The sequence below is a fragment of the Gossypium hirsutum genome, chromosome A10 (assembly GCF_007990345.1).
Source record: "Gossypium hirsutum isolate 1008001.06 chromosome A10, Gossypium_hirsutum_v2.1, whole genome shotgun sequence".
Lineage (NCBI taxonomy): Eukaryota > Viridiplantae > Streptophyta > Magnoliopsida > Malvales > Malvaceae > Gossypium > Gossypium hirsutum.
The window spans coordinates 106,091,240-106,110,448 of record NC_053433.1 but is presented as its reverse complement, the minus strand read 5'-3'; the positions used below and the strand labels follow the sequence as shown (position 1 = coordinate 106,110,448).

The window sequence follows — 19,209 nt, the reverse complement described above, 5'->3', positions numbered from 1 at the left end:
TCTTTTTTTATCATTTAATTGTATATTTTTGGTTTTTAGTTGTTTATTATATTTTAGTTGTATTTTATTTTTTGTTTTTAGTAGTTTCGATGTTTGAACAATTTTTTTTACTAAATCATACCGATAGAAATAAAAATACAGGATTAACATATATCATACTATTTTCAATAATATCAATCTAGTCATATTTCAAATTCTTAACTTTACAAACAATGTAATTACGATCTAGATCTTGAAGTTGATGGTTGTCTAACATATATATGTCAATGGAAACATTTATTGCAGTTGTGCCCAACGTTTCTACAAAGGCCACATCTTTTTGGTTTACATGTTTTTCTTAAATCCATCTCGTTTTAAATTCGACTTGACTATGATTAACATTGTGATTTGTGACGCAATTCCGAGTTCAATAGGAAAACAAACATAAGTTTTGGCAAAAAATCCTAATATGCTTCATTCTTCATCCGAAGGAACTCATGTCTCTAAACATTGGAAAGTTGCTCAAATCTGTACACGTCGTCCACGTTTTGCATATAGTTGACATAAAAAATGGTAAATGCTATCGAAACCATTTTTTCGAAACTATTTTTTGGAAAAAAATGGGTCGACTTTGGTTTTGAAAATAAAAAACGAAAATTGAGAGTTGCTACCAATCCTTTTTAATGAGGTGTGATCGGGTCACCTCGTAAAAGTGCTTATTTTTAACAAATGGTTTGATTTATTTAAACAACGATTTTGGTTCACGAAATTCAGAAAAACGGGTTCGGGAGTCGGTTACGCACGAGGAAGGATTAGCACCCTCGTAACGCCCAAAATCGGTACCTAGTTGATTAATTAGTGTCTTAGTGTCGAAAATTTGAAAAGATTTCAGAATACAACCCCTATAAAAAACTGTTTGGATAACTCGAAGTGGATATTGAGATTCTCTTGTTCTGAAGAAATAAAATATTATATCCAGCACGTTAGGATACGACGTTTCAAACCTTCGATACCAAAATCATCTCATGATTTCCAAAACTCATGCATTGAAATTTTAAAAAGGATATTCGGTTATTTCGTCAAACGGTAAATCGAAACCCAACACGTTAGGGCACGATTTCTCAAAATTTTTACCTTGTCTAAAAAACTCTTGAATAAAATGCAATAATTAAATGAAATACATTTTTTATTTAAGAGGATGATTTGTTAATAAAGCCATTACACCAATAAAATATAGAATACAGATGCTAAATGATAACTCACGGAAATTGCACAACATGGTAACTTTCAATGCTAATGTAAACGATTAAGAGAAAATGTAACAACAACGTAACTAATATCTCAAATAGTACAAAAACAATGTCAAGACTAACATAAAAAATGATAAAAATATTGAAATTCCAATAAAAATAAAGAAATTAACGGTTCGAAAATATATATATATATATATATATATAAAATAAGAGCTAAGAAATAAAATGAGACTTTATATAAAGGAAATCAAATCTATATAAAATAAAGTATGTAAAATTAATGATATATAAAAATAAATAATTAGCAAGACAACTAAAAAAAATATGATGAAGTTTATAATGGACAATATATATATATATAAAAGATAAAACATTAAAAAAAAACTTGAGTGAATAGCAAAACAATTGAAAAAAATGAATAATGTGATAAATTTAAAAAAAGGAATAATTTATACACATACGTGATAATGTAAAGTAAATAACATATGGTTAAAATAAATAATACCCGTAAATAAAGAATAGAACAATATAAAAGTAAAGACTATAACAAATTTTAAATTACAATTAAAAAATATTAAAACTATATAATATACATAAGAGATAATATTTAATGAATCAAATAATATATAATAATAAAAGGAACAAAACGATTTTAAATAAACAATACCTAAAATATTAAGATAAATAAATAAATAACAAATATATAAAAAAGGATTAAAATCCAACGAACTAGGGATTAAATCAGAAGAAAAATAAAATTAGGAAGAAAAACAAAGAAATATGCGTACAAGGACCAAAATATAATGCACGTAAAAGCGCAATGATCAATTGGGAAATTAATCCCTGCCCCCAAAACGCAGCGTTTAGGTTCGGACTAAATTGAATTTATGCGAAAATTACAGAGATAATTTAAAAAAATAAAGAAAATATAAATGGGCCCAATTGAATGTCAATGCCAAAAGGAGGGACTTAACGTAAAAATACCCCCTCTCCGCAAAAACACGCGGATCCCTGAGGACATCGGGTCGGGTCATCGGGTTTGACTTCAAAACGGTGCCGTTTTGAAGCATTTTGGGACTAGACGAAACGGTGTTGTTTCCAAAATTTTTCAAAACCCTCATTTGAAACACTAATTCCAAAAAAAAAAAAAACTTAAAAGTTCTTCCATTCCTTTCTCTGCTTGGCCGACTCAAGGGCCTCATCCCATATGCCTCCACCCATCGTGGCTCATGGCTCGGGAACAACGAAAAAGAGAGGCGTCTCTTGGTTCGATATCCACGCCGGAGAAAGGGTCTCCGATGGTCGAAACCGCAAGTAGGTTCCTTTGCTCTTCTCATTTATTTGTTTTTGAAAAGAATATTAAAAAGAAAATAAAGAAATCAACAGAATATAAATAGTAAATCACCTTTAGCAAAATCGTTTCTTTTTTATTTCTATTTTTTTGATTGTGTTTAAATACAATGTTTTCCCCCCTTTTTACAATCGTCTTTTCGGTGGCTTTATAGCCGAATACCAAAGCTTTGCTACATATTTCTACTGTTATTTGCCTTGTTTCTGCTGCTTAGTTTCTTTGCTGTTTTTGGTTTTCCTCTACAGGTTGCGTTCGGTCAACGAAGGCAGGTGGCCATTTTGGTGCTAGCGTGCCAGGAGAGTTGACCTTCGAGCGAAGTGCACGCTGATAGAGGGGACTAAGGAGACCTAGGTGCGACACCTAAATTTTTTCCTTTCCCTTGCTGTTTAGTTTTGTGGGCTAGGGTTAATTTGGGTTATGTTTTTTTGTTTGGGCTAGGGTCTGTTGGGTTTAGTTTGGGGTGGGTTTAATTCATTTGGGCTTTGTTCTTTAGCTCGGGCCAAAATTGGGCTGTACACATGCCATAACCACATGAGAACACGAGTATTAGAGTGCTTGAAACCCCTAGCAATCAAACCACCTTTGCTAAGGTCTACCCCATATAACATATTTAGATAAGCTGTGTGTTGCATTATAAATTCATACACGTTAAAAGTTTCATATTCACACAATACACATTTAGCTAACATCAAGCGTGCTTTTCTACGATTGTCCTCCATGGTTCGTAATAGTTGCTTGTAGAAGGTTTGACCAACGTTCATCAATGTTTGATATTTCTCTTTTATCGTCGCAAACAATTACCAAAAAGTCAAAGTAAACATAGAAGTGATGGCAAATGACACGTCCCTTTCATAACGAAATTCACGGCCTCCATCAAGTTGGTAGTCATATACCCGTATTGGCGCCCTTCATCGTCTGACTGAGCCCAAGCCTTAAGGGGGATGTTATCGAGCCATTGCCTAGCTCGCAAATGTTTCACTCGTAACTTCTTCATCCTTTGATGAAATTGAAATCTTTGGAGCTCGTACCCTTGGAACAAATTTTGGTTATAATTAATTATTAGTACGGAGAAAAACATTAAATACCAGCTATAGATTTAAGAATCAAGCGTGTAACCATGTTAACAACTTCATCCTCGTCAGCATTGTGGAACTGTCTCATAAAATTGCAAGCAATGTGTTGGAAGCAGTGCACGTGATAAGTATTTGATGGGCTCCACATACCACCACATCACCTTATTACCAATAGAATGCCTTTACCATAATAGGACATCAAACATACATGAGACGGTTTAACTATAGACAAGTGCAAGTTTCTTAGGAAAAATTCCCATTATCCCATGTCATCTTTCTCAATGATGGAAAATGGTATTGGCAAGATTCTTTGATCCCGGTCTTGCGCAATGGCAATCAACAGTATTTGGGTATATACATCCAAGTCTCATCTATTTACACAATGGGCTTGCAACATGGAAATGCACAAACACCACTATCAAATGTCCAAAATATTCGGTGAAATATTTTTTTACATTCCACTATTTGACCAAATTAATTGTGTGTATTGAAAGTCTACAGTTCAACCATCATACTTGGAGTAGACATCTAATTTTGTCCAAGATTCATAATTTACGACTTGGGTTTCAAAGTTTTGAAAGGGACATGAATTTCTTTTTCAAGCAAGATTATTTCAATTCTAAGGTAATTTAATTGAATCAAATTGTTGGAAATTCAATTTTCAAGCAAGATTATTTCAAGGCTAAAATAATTTCTTTTTGCCTTATTTTTTAAAATTTGAATTTCGAGTTAAGTTAGATTCAATTAAATTGAAATTAATTTTAATTATTTCAAATTTGATTTATATTAAGTTTTATGAATTATATATATAGAAATCATAATAAAAATTAAAAGTTTGTTTGAAATAAAAACAAAATTTGTTTTTAGAAATTAAAAAAAGGAGAAGAAAATTCTGAATACAATTGTTTTTCGGGCTTAAAGCCCAAATCAGGTTATTTTTTAAAACCAAAATTAAATGTTAGATAAACTGTTAAGGCCCGAAATGGTTTTAAAGCCCACTTGCTTTTTGAAGCTCGAATTTGCTCTGAAATTTTTTGTAGCCCAAGTTAACTTGCAACCTAATTGTTCTTTTTATTATTATTATTTTTTATTTTACTTTTGAGCGTAATTTTAAAGTTTGCAGCCCATTTACAAGGATATAAATCGGATCAGCAGTCCTCAGCCACCATGGGTGCCGTGAACCTCAGCCTTCTGATGTTGCTAACAGGGGGCGCCGCAGGGGCTAATTCCAACATTGTTCCCCAACATTTTCGATTTCTTTTCAAATTTGAAATTTAGGGCAACTTAATTGCTGTTTAAGTCTCTCTGCTTCTTATATTTTTCTAATTTCGAAACCACATCTTTTTATTTTCAACTTTTATTTAAATCCTTTTATTTTATTCAGTTTAATTATTTGAATTAATTTGGGATATTTTGAATTGTTTATTGTTAGTGGATTTGTGTGTTGAATTTAGGACATTTTATTTTAGATTATGTTTATATTATTTTTAATATAGGTTTTGGATTAGATTTTTAATTTAGTTCTCACAGATTTTAAATTTTGGATTTTTAGATTTTTTATTAAATATTAATATTAGATTTTTTTAGCATCTTTCATATTAGGTTAGATTTTAAGTTTTTATTTAAGATTTTAAATATTAGATTTTAAGATTATATGTATTTTTATATTAGATTTTAAGATTTTTGTCTGATATTTTAAATATTTTAGAACTTTATATTTTTATTAGATTTTAATATTTTATTTTAAGTTAGATTTAAATCTTGTCAATTTCAATTACATCTTACGTTTTATTATGACTAGATTGTAAGTTCGATTAGATTTAATTAGGATTAGACTTTAAGTTTTATTTTGATTAAGTTTATACTTAGATTTAGATTTAGATTTTTAAGTTTGATTAGGTATAGATTTTGTAAATATTAGTAGATTTTGAATTTTGAGTTTGATTAGATTTAAATTTAATTTAGATTATTATTTTTAATTAATGTTAATCTTAGGTTATATTTCTTTCCATTAGATTTTAAGTTTTTATTAAGATTAGCTTTTAAATTAAATTTAAGTAAATTAGATTTTAGGTTTTTAAGATTGGATTTCCAAGTTTTCAAATACATTTAAAATTTTTAATTTGTTTTAAGTTAGAATTTTTTTTAAAAAAAATCGGGTTGGAGTCATAATTAGATTTCTAGATAGGAAATCCTAATTCTTGAACCTGATAGGTTTGTTTTTGGATAAGTGTTATAGAGGTGCAATAGCCTTCTTTATGCGCAAATGTACTCCCTAACACATATTTGGTATTGAGATCGAGCTTAGATTTTAGGGTTTTTCTTTAAGTTTAGTCTTGAAATTTTATGTGATAGGTGGCTAACCGATCTAGTTCAAACTGGTTTGTGACGGCTCTACTTTGATTTGATTTTTAAGATTTAGTCTCGTGTTTAGCCTTGCTTAGGTCTTTGCACCTCGGGTGACATTATGAAACTAGGAACAAACTCCCACAACCCAACTATCCATCTTTGCGGCTTATTGTAGGAATTGTCCCAATTAGCGTACAATTCCCTCATGGCCTTTAGCTTCGCTTTCCAAGCTTTTTAGTATGTGATGGAATATTCGAATAGAGACTGCATATCAACTATTAGTACTGACACCTAAAGTATCATATTTTCTCTAACCAACAAGATTATGCATTTGCAAATAAACATTGAATCCAATTTGTGATGATCCCTCTTTAGCCCTGCAGTTGTGCATGCACGAGTACCCTCATATTTTCAAATTTCGCATATTTGTTTCTTTTTCATTAACGCTACCCTAATCCTCCATTTGCATCATTAATTACCTTTCCAACACTCACCAACATATTTGGTTGTTGTAGAAATGGCTACTTTTTAATCTACATCAAGTTTAAAGTCGTGCTCCTTAATGGCTCCTACAATAGCCTCATTTGTTGGGAATTGTAAATCCATGTGTAAATCTCCAATACGTGCATCATAACACATCACATGGGCCAATAATGCATGACCATATTCGAGAAATCCTATGGCATGCATTGCATTTAAGTTGATGTTAAGCATATAAGATCGAGGTTCATGCGGTGGAAGAACCAAACTGAGTCAGTTGGAGTAAGCTTGGATTTCAATAGTATTCAGTGGGACGCCTTGGTTTGAATTAGAATCATCATCACTTCTCCAGCATTCACTTCTTCCAGTGCATTGTCTACATAAGGATTACTAAATTCAGAATTATTTCCATCAATGGATGCAACATCAACTTGCACTTCTTCTGTATCCGGGTCAACAACATTTCCATTAAGGTTGAATGTTGTATTTTGAATGCCCCAAGATATAGATGGTCATACAGAGTCATATTGATCTTCTAATGGGACATTTTTTGGAAGCGTAGTAATAAAAATAACTCAAATACTAATTTTATTACACGCAGATAAACAAAATACAAAACACAATACAAACTCTCTTTTATTTTTTCTCTCTATACTAGCTGCTGCTAGTTTTTCTTTCTATACTCACAGCACTTTTTTTTTCTTTCAAACTCACTAATTTTTTCAACACTCACTTACTTGAACTATACATACATATATATAGACATAGTCTAGTTACGTTAACGATTGCTTATCCCTTAAGTATATCATAAATGATAATGCTTATCCATTGTACATGCATTACCTTGTAGAACTTTTCAATGTTGCTACCATCTTGATTTTTCATGAAGTTTCCAACATGATAAGCTTTATCCAATTTGCAAAGTTGTATTCAATTTGAAAACCAAGATGTATGAGGTAGAAGCCAATTTGGATACAAACTCTTTGGTTGCAATTTTTGACTTTGAAAAGTTGGTTTGATTTCTAACACTCCCCCTCAAACCGAACTTTTTATTCCAAGCTTTTCTTTGAGTTTATGAAATATGTCTGCTTTCAATGGCTTCGTAAAAATATCCGCCAGTTGATCTTCTATTCTGCAGTAAACTAACTCCACATTTTTATTTTTCACTTGCTCTCGAATAAAATGATACTTTATATCAATATGCTTGCTTCGACTATGAGACACTGGATTCTTTGCAAGAGATATTGTGGACTTGTTGTCAATATAAATTGTAATTGGACCTTCTTGTATAATAGATAATTCACCCAATATATTCTTCAACCAAATTGCTTGACATGTGCATGTTGCTACAGCCATGTATTCTTCTTCACATGTTGAAAGGGCTACTATTTGTTGCTTTTTCGATCACCATGAAAATGCTACAGAGCCAATATGGAATAAATATCGGATGTGCTTTTGCGATCATCCAAGTCACCACTATAATCACTATCTGAATAACTAACCAATTTTGAACTCTGTGAGTATGTATAAAATAGACCCTAATCCATCGTACATTTGATGTATCTCAAAATTCTCTTTGCTGCAATCAAGTAATCTTGTTTTGGCTTCTCCATGTATCTGCTAATTATTCCCACTGCGTACATGATGTCTGGCCGCATGATAGTCATGTACCTTAAACTTCCAATGATACTTTTAAACAACGTTAGATTTACCGGCACTCTGGATGAATCAACACTTAATTTCGTACTTGGGTCTGCTGGCGTGGCTACTGGCTTGCAATCTTTCATATTGAATTTTCTTAAAATTTGTTTTGCATACTTCTTTTGAGACACAAATGTTCCATCTTTCATTTGTTTCACTTCGACTCCAAGAAAGTATGACATTTCACCTATATCTGTCATTTCAAATTCTTTAGTCATAGCTTTCTTAAAGTCATTGAACATACCTGGATTGTTTCCCGTGAAAATTATATCATCCACATATAAGCACACAATCATGATGTCACCAACTTCATTTTTCTTCATATATAGAGCATGTTCGTATGGGCTTTTCATAAACCCGTTCTTCTTAAAGTATTCATCTATTCTTGTGTTTCATACTCTCGGAGCTTGCTTTAGCCCATATAAAGCTTTCTTCAAGCGATAAACTTTGTCTTCTTGTCCTTGTTTGCAATATCTATGTAGTTGTTCAATGTAGACTTCTTCTTCCAAGTAGCCATTAAAGAATACTAACTTCATGTCCATCTGATAAATTTTCCATTTATTTTGTGCTGCAATTGCCATGAGAAGCCTTATAGTATCAATTCTTGCGATTGGAGCAAATACTTCATCATAGTCTACACCATATCTTTGCTTGTAGCCTTTTGCAACTAGTCTTGCTTTGTATTTCTCCACTTTTCCTTCTTTGTTGGTCTTCATCTTATACACCCATTTGACTCCAATTGGACTATGTCCTTCTGGTAGATTTGTTAGCTCCCATGTGTCATTTTTTCTTATTGCTGCAATTTCTTCATCCATTGCATTCTTCCATTTGACGTCTTTAATTGCATCTTCATATATTATTGGATCACATTCTGTCATTAAACATAATAATGAATAATCAAGTATTATTTCTATGGGTCCTGTAACATCATAAATATCGTGTAAACTACGCATTCTTGCAAGTGCTTCCTCTGAATTGCTGGTATTGCTGCTGGCTGGTGATGATGATGTTGTAGGAGTTGTTACAACAGGACTTGAAGGAGGGCTTTGTTCGTCGCCTTGTTCATGATTAACGAAGTCGTAGTCTTTGTCATCACTGAAAAATAATCCTTCAATTTTCTTTTCTTCTACACTCCATCTCCAATAATCAGCTTCATCGAATTCGACATCTCTTGAAATAATGACTTTCTTGGTAAGAGGGTTGTATAACCTATATGCCTTGCTTCTCTTTTCATAACCAATGAAAATACATTTTACTCCTTTATCGTCAAACTTCTTTCTCGTCTGGTCAGCAACATAAGCATATGCGATGCATCCAAAAATCTTGAGATGTCCGACTCCTGGCTTTTGATTGCTCCAAGCTTCGTTTGGTGTCTTGTATTTCACACTTTTTTTTGGACACTGGTTCAACAAATAAATAGCACATTGAACAGCTTCAGCCCAGAAAGTTCTTGGTAAATGCTTACCTTTAACCATGCTTCTTGCCATGTCAAGAATAGTGCGGTTATTTCTTTCAGTGACTCCGTTTTGTTGTGGTGTGTACGCAGTTTTCAACTGGTGAATAATTCCGTGTTCCTTGCAGAAGCTTTCAAATAGCTTTGAAGTATACTCACCACCTCTATCAGTTCTAAGTATCTTTATGAAATGTTCACTCTGTTTTTCTACCATGGCTTTAAACTCGGTAAACTTGCAAAATGCATCTGATTTTGTTTTAAGAAGATATATCCAACTTTTTCTACTAAAATCATCAATAAAAGTAACATAGTACCTGTTTCCACCAAGTGATGGTATATCAAAAGGACTTGCTATGTCGGAGTGCATGATCTCCAATGGTCTCCTGGCTCGTTGAGTTTTTCCCACTTCAAAACTCTATCTGTGTTGTTTTCCTTTAATGCAGGCTTTACACAGTTGATCAGGAGGATTAATTTTTGGCAACCTATTCACCATATTTTCTTTTGACAATAGCTTCAGGCCAGAAAATCCAAGATACCCGAACCTTAAATGCCACAACCATGATTCATCTTTAATTGCATTCTTCATACATTTCACCTCTCCAGATTCAATGTCAATAGTAAACAGACGATTACGAGTCATATCAACTTGGGCAATTAATTCACCGCTCTTATTTTTTAAGGTGAGCATGGAATCCTTTATATGTACTTCATATCCTTTTTCTAGAAGCTGTTCAAGGCTGATGATGTTGCTTTTCAAAGTTGGTACGTAATAAACATCTGAAATGAATTTCTTTTCTCCATTCTTTTGTGTAATAGTGACTTTGCCTTTGCCTTTGACCGTGGCATGCGATTTATCTCCAAACGTTACTTGTCCATGAATATTCTCATCCAACTTTGAAAATAAGTCTTTTCGGCCACACATATGATTACCGGCGCAATTATCAAGATACCAAATATTTTTTCTTGATTTTTCACTTTCTTTATAAGTGAGGAATACACTAGATTCCACGTTTTCTTCTTTCTTTAGCTGCTCCTACATGATTTCTCTCCTCCATCTTGGGATTTGATCTATACTCGTAACTATAATGGTCTTATTTATTGAAATTATAACATTGTACCTGAGATTTATTTCCTTGTTAAAATCTACCTCTGCCTCGACCTCGGCCTCGAGCTCCTTGTCCATGACTCGATGTTTGATATTCGTCACTTGTTTAGAATTTAGCATATAATTGATTGCCTCGTCTATGTGTTCCTTGTCCACCTCTATTTCTGCCTCTATATCTTCCACGATATCCTCCACGATTGCTTGTACCTTGTCCATAATTATCCCTAGCTCCACTTTCGTTGAAGGACAACTTGTTTCGAATTTCCAGTATCATCATTTAGCTTCATTTTATGCTCATGGGCTTGGAGGGAACCCACAAGTTCGCTAATTGATATTTGTGATAAATCTTTTTACTCTTCAATGGCAACTACCACATAATCAAATTTGCGTGTCAATGACCACAAAATTTTTTCCATTACTCTGACATCATCAAGTGTTTCTCAATTCCTTTTCATTTCAGTTACCACCGCTTTCACTCAGATAACACAATCATTAACACTTTCTGATGGTTTCATTTTCAACGTCTCAAATTCGGCTCTAAGGGTTTGTAAACGTACCTTTTTTACCTTTTCCGCTCCTTGAAGGGATTTTTGCAAAATTCCCCATGCTTCATTTGATGTCTTCGCATCTGAAATTTTTTCAAAGGTTGATTCATCAACACCTTGAAAAATAAAAAACAACGCCCTCTTATCCTTTTTACGAGCTTCTTTCAATACTATTTTTTCTTCATTTGTCAAAGCCGCTTCAGCAGCTGCATTTTTGGGCTCGACATATCCTTATTCAATAATGTCCCAATAATCTTGAGAACCGAGCAAAGCCTTCATCTGGATGCTCTAGTTGCCATAATTTGTATTTTTTAATTTTGGGATCTGCGGTTGAATCATGTTTGTCATTGTGACGTCAACACAAACCTAGCTCGGATACCACTTGTTGGAATCGTAGTAATAAAAATAACTCAAATTCTAATTTTATTACACACAAATAAACACAATACAAAATACAATACAAACCTAGCTCGGATACCACTTGTTGGAATCATAGTAATAAAAATAACTCAAAGTTTAATTTTATTACACACAAATAAACACAATACAAAATACAATACAAACTCTCTTTTATTTTTTCTCTCTATACTAGCTGCTGCTAGTTTTTCTTTCTATACTCACAGCACTTTTTTTTCTCTCAAACTCACTAATTTTTTCAACACTCACACACATGAACTATACATACATATATATAGACATAGTCTAGTTACCTTAATGATTGCTTATCCCTTAAGTATATCATAAATGATAATGCTTATCCATTGTACATGCCTTGCCTTGTAGAACTTTTCAATGTTGCTACCATCTTGATTTTTCATGAAGTTTCTAACATGATAAGCTTTATCCAATTTGCAAAGTTGTATTCAATTTGAAAACCAAGATGTATGAGGTAGAAGCCAATTTGGATACAAACTCTTTGGTTGCAATTTTTGACTTTGAAAAGTTGGTTTGATTTTTAACAACATTTAGATCAAAATCCAACCAGCAAACTAAAGATCACCTCCCTTGAGACACTCATGGCACCTCTTTGTATGGCTCTTGCAATTCATTTTGTTGACCGACGAAGTTGATGGAAATATTCACAGTTTGACTAGGTGAACTAGAATTTTCAAGAACTGCATTCACTCGCTCATCATCATTCAACTCTGCATATAATTCAATCACATGATTTCCGGATTTGCAATGAATTGTTAACATTACCTCTACGTCTTCAGCATCAAAAAGCTGAAGGTGGCTAAATATGACCGAATTTAATGACGTTGAAAATTTATAGAAGATCGTAAATACTGTCCTCCCACAACGTGTTGCAATTCTACTACAAATATTCAATTTCAACCCTTCAAGATTAATATTCTATTTCAATCTTGCATTAATCTTATTCCTTGATTTGAACACAACTCCAATTTCGTTGGTTTCCTGAATTTGTCCGTTGTAATAAACCAAAAATGCAAATTGGTTCTCCATCTTTTCACAATTTATCAGCAAAACATACTAAATTATTAGTTAAGAATTCATCATACTCATATAATAAATTAAAAAATTAAGATTTCGTTACCTTAATTAAAATCTTTGTATTACCTATTGTCGAAACCTTTTTTTAATTTGAAACAGAAGTCGACTTAAAAACAAAAATGGAGTCACCACCGATTTTTTTCAAGGTGTGATCGAACCACCTTGAGATTGATCATTTTAATAAAATATTTTGATTTATTAAAACATTGATTTTGATCTACAAAATTCGAGAATAAAGGTTCAGGAGTCGGTTACGCATGAGGAAGGGTTAGCACCCTCGTAACGCCCAAAATTGGTACCCAATTGATTAATTAATGTCTTAATGTTGAATGTTTGAAAAGATTTTAGAATATGATCCTTTTATCTTAAAAAAATCGCTTGAATAAATTAAATTAAATGCTAAGACCCTCCTATCTCGAAGAAATAAAATGTCACACCCAGTGAGCTAGGATACAACATTTCAAACCTTCGAAAATAAGCTTATCTTTTAATTTTCAAAACTCATGCATTTAAGTTTAAAAAGTATATTCGGTTATTTGGGTTAAATGAAAAATCGGAATCCAGTAAGTTAGGGCATAATCTTTTAAAATTTCAAATACAGAATATTCCCTTTACTTTTTTAGAAATCCATACCTCGAGAAAACAAAGTGTCATATCTAATAAATTAGGACACAACATCTCAAATTCTCAAGAATAAGCTTTTATTTGAAACTTATTTGTTTTGATTTAAGAAAGGGTACTCGATTACTTAGATTCGACGAGGAAAATTAGAACCCAGTAAGTTAGAGCACAATCTTCTCGAAGCTTCCAAATACGAGTATTGCCTTATTTTGGAAAAACTTTTGAATAAAATGTAACATTAAATGAAATGCATTTTTATTTAAAACAATGATTTGTGAATAAAATGTCGCGCTAATAAATTACAAAACACAAATACTAGAAAACAATTCACGAAAATTACGAGATAGACCAATTTTAAAGCTAACATAGACAATCAAAAGAAAGGATAATAAAACAACATAGTTAATAACGCAAATAATACAATGTCAATGCTAAGGCTAACATGAAAATAATAATAATGAATATACAAATGAATGATATATAAGATGGCTAAAATAATAATACTAATAACAAAAATAATAAAGTTTGAGACTCTAAAAAATGTATAAATAAGTAAATAATATTAATATTAATAACAAAATAACAAATAATCTGAAATTAGAAATTATAAAAAATAAGTAAATAAATAATGCTAATATATAATAACATGAAATATATTTAAGACTTAGGTAAATAAATTGGAATAAAGATATGATAATAACAGTAACAATAATGTTAGTATATGCAAAAAAAAATATATAATGTAATAATATAAAATTAATTAGATTAATGATATGGTAATAATAATAGTGATAATACAATAATAATAAAGTAGAAAATAACAATAATAATACATTAATAATAATAATATAATAATAATATAAAAAAAGAAAATAATAATATATTAATAAGAATAATTATAGTATAAAAAAATAATAGTAAAAATAATATTAATAAAAAGAATAATAAAAATAAAAATAATGAATGTAATAGTAACATATAATAATAATGAAATAACACTAATAATAAAAATATAGAAGATAATAAAAAATAATAATAATGATAGGTTAACAATATTGCTGATAAAAAATATATGAATAATAATATACTAATAATAACAATAGCAAAAATAGAAAATAGTAATAATAAAAAAATAAAAAAATTAATAATGATGCTAACAATAACAATAATAATATTAAAATAATAATTTAAAGAATAAAATAGAAAAAATAACGAAAAATGACTAAATTGAGTTAAAAATAGAAGTTTTGGGGCCAATCAGAAATAAAAGAGTGGGGAAGGACCGAATTGAAACGCGTGAACTAAATAGAGGGACCGAAAAAGTAATTATCCCCTCCATTCAAAACACATCACCTTATGCAGGGTCAAATTAAAACAGAAGGAAAATTATAAGGCCAAATTAGAAATAAATAGAACTTAATTGCAAAGCTATAAAAAAGCGGAAGGGCTAAATGCACAATTAGCCCTTCTGATTAAAAACACTCAGAAACTACGCTAGAGCGGGTCAGGTCGGACGGGTCAAAGGCAAAACGACTTCGTTTTGGGCATTTGAGGCCAGTCCCAAAACGACGTCATTTTGAGGGCCTATATAAGGCCAAAATCTTAAAAAAAAAACACTTTCAACTCCCTTTCAAAAAAAAAAACTCCCCTCCTCCCCCTTTATTCTCTCTGCAGGCCTGAGGTTCCGGTCGGACTCTGGTGTAGACCACCGTTGCTCGCCGCCAGTGCCGCCTTGTAAAAATTTTTTTGATGTATTTTTAATATGTAATACATGTAAATAATTTTGCAAAATGAAAAACAATAATAGAAAAAGTTTCAAAAATGAAAAAAGAAAAGATAAGGAAAAAACTCAAAGACCTTTGCTTGATTTTTTCATTTTCAATTCTTCAGGTGTTTGCTGCTGTTTTTTTTGGAAAAAATGTTTGAATCTCTTCTTGCCTTCCTCTTTTTTTGAATTCGTGTGTATTTTGTATTGAGTTTGTAACCAAAAATATTACATTCTTCGTGGCTTTATATAGCCATTTTACAATTGTTTTTGTGCACGTTTGCAGGTATGGCGGACGTGGCTAGAACGTGGTACGTAGGTGCGTGGTGGCAGTGGGGCAGACGTGCGTGGTGAACAGTGGTGAAAGACGTGGGTAGTGGAGGCTACGATGGCTAGGGTTAGAAAACTTTGTGTGTTTCTGTTTACGGTTTAGTTGGGCTAGGGTTAGGTATTTGGGCTTGTTTGATTTGGGTAATTTTGGGTTTGGTTTATCATTATTTTTTTGTTTTATAGCAGGCCGGGTAAATTGGGCCTGCTACACCTATAATATTTCAAACTCCAATTTTTATCTACCAAATTAATTCATGCTTTTTTTTACGTCTTAAGTGGGGTTGATTTTATAAATATTTAAAAAATTTAAAATATTTTTTTGTTTTATTTTTGGGCGAAGAATCTGATTCCTAATCTATTTTCAAATCAATCGATCTTTTCTTGGGTTCAGTGGGCCTGAAAAGGTCCAAAAATTAGTCTGCTTGAACCGGTTTCACATTTTTCGGATTGCACTAATTTGACCTGGCCAATTTAGGTTTCCAAGGGCTTGAAAATCGGTTTGCATGGCCTGATTTAGACCTGGAATTAGGACTGGGTGATTTGGCCCGACCTAAAAAGGCGATTGGATTTTGACAAACCTAATATGATGTGACTAGTTTATTGTTAGCATTTTTTTGTGTCAACCGACAACTTATTATTACAACATTCTTTTTCTTTCTCCTTTTCAACCCAATTGACACAAATTGCTCCTTTTTCAGGTTGAAATCGATTCCAACAGACTAATTTTTGTTGCCAAAACTAAAATGTGTTCTATTTTGACAATATGATCAATGTTGTTCTAGTTGGAAATTTTTTATTTGAAAAAAGATCCCGTTATTTTGATTTATTTAAAATCTATTTTTTAAAGTATTTATCTAAATCAAAATTATCTTCTTTATATACCAATACAAGTAAGTGAACTTTAATATATTTAAAAGGCATAATTGTAAAAAAAAATCTGGACATTTATGGGTTTTAGGGTTTGAGCCATTATATTTTTTTTATTATAGTGTTTGAAAGAGAAAAACCAGAGCCATAGATTTCTAATCCTTTTTTTTCCTCTCTTTTTTTCTGCTAGATCTAGCAGTATCTAAGTCAAAATTTTTTTCATTTTGGGTTCTCTTGAGAAGGCAAAACGATTGAGAGGAGGCTTTGTTGAGCATTGTTTTCTATTTGTTGGAGGTTTCAATTATGCTTTGAAAGAGCTAAGGGAGGTTGATTAGTGGATTTATGTCGGCTGAGTTTGATTTGGCTTTGGTATTTCCTAGGATTGGACTGTAGAAGAGCAAGCTATACTCGAAAATGGGTTATAACAGTGAGTTTTTTTTTTTTACTTTTTCTTTATTTTTTTGGTTGCATAGAATTTTAGGTGTTTGATGAAATTGTCTTTTGTAAATAGGCATAATTGTTGAGAATATCGGACCTTTATGCCACAATGATTTACAAGGATAATGACGACGAAGAAGATGAAGATGACTCCTCACTCCCTCCTCTCCTCAAACATCTTCCTAAAGATTTCGATGACGATCCTACAAACTTTGACAATGATGACGGTGCCGAAAATTTTGGGACAATGATCGTGAAATCCAATTGTGGACGTAATGCTTGCGGTCAATCGTTGTATTCGTTTAAGCCTTTGGCTGCGACTGTGGCGAGCCCAATGAAGGCTAGGAGAAATGGACCGGATGTTGATGATGATGATGACGAGGAGAAGGATGGAGATGGAGATGGAGATGGAGATGGAGAAGGTTTTGGGACGTTTGTGGTGAGATCGACGGTGAGGAGTGAGAGGGAAAGGAGCGGTGGTGAGGGTTGGGATGTGTGGAGAGAAAAGGAAGAGGAGAGGGCTTCTTGGAGTCAGGGATAGTGATACGAGCCGCCTCGGGGAGAGTCGAGTCGTATGCTGAGTTGCCCGATTGTCTACGAGAAAGTATCGTTCAATTCACTTTTGAAATGAAGTTGATGGAAAAATAGGACGGAAGCTATGTATAATGGTTCTATGATGGTTTATGGATAAGAATAATATGTATAGGTTCGGCTAAATTGGAAGGGAAAGTGAAAGAAGTAAATCGATGATGGATATGGAAGAAAAGGGTTCTTGAAAACAAGCACGAACCAATATTAGAAAATATCGACCCAAATGCTTATAGGCTTTCAAGGTGGAAGATGAAAGTGATAAACCTCGACCCGCTACTTAGCAAAGTAGGAACCTCGGTATATGGGTGAAAGCCACACTATTTGATAGTGATAAGTTCGGGATAGTGAAGAACAGGGTTGACGCCACTAGGCTTCCTAGATAAGCCAACGAAGTCCTCAACGAAATATGAGAGAAAGAAATCTCACAAATTCCATGAAAGTTTAACAGAGTTTCATTAAGTGAAAAGTCTAAAAAAAGTGTCTAACCTTTTACAAATGAAATTTAACAATTATTTATAGCCTAAAACATGGTCAACCGAATAGCCTCAAAAAGTAGCTGAATGGTCACTTAATTAAACCTTTAAATGAGCTGAAATTTCCAGAAAAATTTAGGAAATTCTAGGATGCTTCCTCCAGCCTTAAGAACGTATTTGGACAGCTTCCAAGGTGTCTTCATGCAGCTGGTTTCATTTAAAATAAAGGTGAGCTAATCAGCCACCTAGAAAGCCGAATGGTCACTTTGTAATTCAACTAGAAGAGTTGAGAATTTTCTTAGAAGTTTCTTCATCAGCTGGAGAATTAAATGAGCTGAAAAATCTTGTAATATTCGGCCAAAGAGAGTGCATGATATTAAATATATTGCTTTGACCAGCTAGATAGGCTTGGGCAGCTTAAATGCTCCTTGAGGACGCCAATGGACAATAAATATAGAAGCTGAATGTGAGCAGCTGAATGGGATTAATTATAATCAGCCATGGCCCTTGTTATTCCCGAAAAAGCACCTAGAGAAACTTAAACAGCAGCTGGCCTTTTAATTCAGCTTGGAACATTGAATATTCAGCCATCTTTTGACTGAATGGCCATTTGGGAACACCAACCAGCAGCCTTCAAGCATTAATCACGTTTCATGCTCCTAGGCTATTCATGCACCAGCAGCTTTTTAATGCATTAATCACGTTTCATGCCCCTATGCACTAGCAGCTCTTTAATGTGCCGTCCATGCCTTGTTCACTAATTAATTTGGCTGTAGCAATAAGCACATTGAATTCGGCATGCTTGCTCCTTTAATGTTGAAAATAGCTGCACATTTAAACCAAAATTAATCAGCTTTGAACATATTAAATTGACAGCAAATTTAAACCAAATTCGGCTGGACAAGAAATAAATGTGTCCTAAACTAAGACAAGTTAAATGGCTGTACTAAAACAAATTAAAACATGTCCCAATTCAGACATATTAATTTCGGCTGGAACATATTAAAACCCAATTATTAAACTAAACATAATTATGAGCTAAGCAAATTAACTAATTTAACTAACACATTTAAACATAATTAAAAATGTCCAGATTTTAATTTATTAAAAATAACACAACCAAATTATTGAGCTGATTTAATTAAGTTTAACTAGACTCAATTAATTTATTCCAGCAACTAATAAAATGCTTAAATTAAAATAAACTAGAAAAATGAGCAAACGAGCTCATTGAGCTAAAATCGGGCTGAATTGAGCTCGTTGAAATTTAAGATCAGGCTTCATTTTGAACTTGGGCCCCTTGAACTTAGGCTATGCTTGATA

At 32.5% G+C, this 19,209-nt stretch overlaps 1 protein-coding gene, 1 long non-coding RNA gene and 1 pseudogene across 2 annotated transcripts; 1 reads left to right on the top strand and 2 right to left on the bottom strand.

Annotated features, from left to right (window-relative positions):
* Positions 1-1,991: 1,991 nt before the first annotated feature.
* Positions 1,992-3,288, top strand: LOC121207598 (uncharacterized). The gene is made up of 2 exons (XR_005902690.1): positions 1,992-2,546; positions 2,829-3,288. It is a non-coding gene; the product is annotated as an uncharacterized lncRNA (long non-coding RNA).
* A 3,502-nt stretch (positions 3,289-6,790) lies between these two features.
* LOC121208078 (uncharacterized mitochondrial protein AtMg00810-like) lies at positions 6,791-8,509 on the bottom strand (annotated as a pseudogene).
* A 1,545-nt stretch (positions 8,510-10,054) lies between these two features.
* Positions 10,055-10,960, bottom strand: LOC121208076 (uncharacterized). The gene is made up of 2 exons (XM_041078585.1): positions 10,787-10,960; positions 10,055-10,672 (listed from the first exon to the last, which is right to left on the bottom strand). Exons 1-2 carry the CDS (start codon positions 10,958-10,960, stop codon positions 10,055-10,057), a joined length of 792 nt encoding a protein of 263 aa, XP_040934519.1.
* Between the last annotated feature and the right edge of the window lie 8,249 nt (positions 10,961-19,209).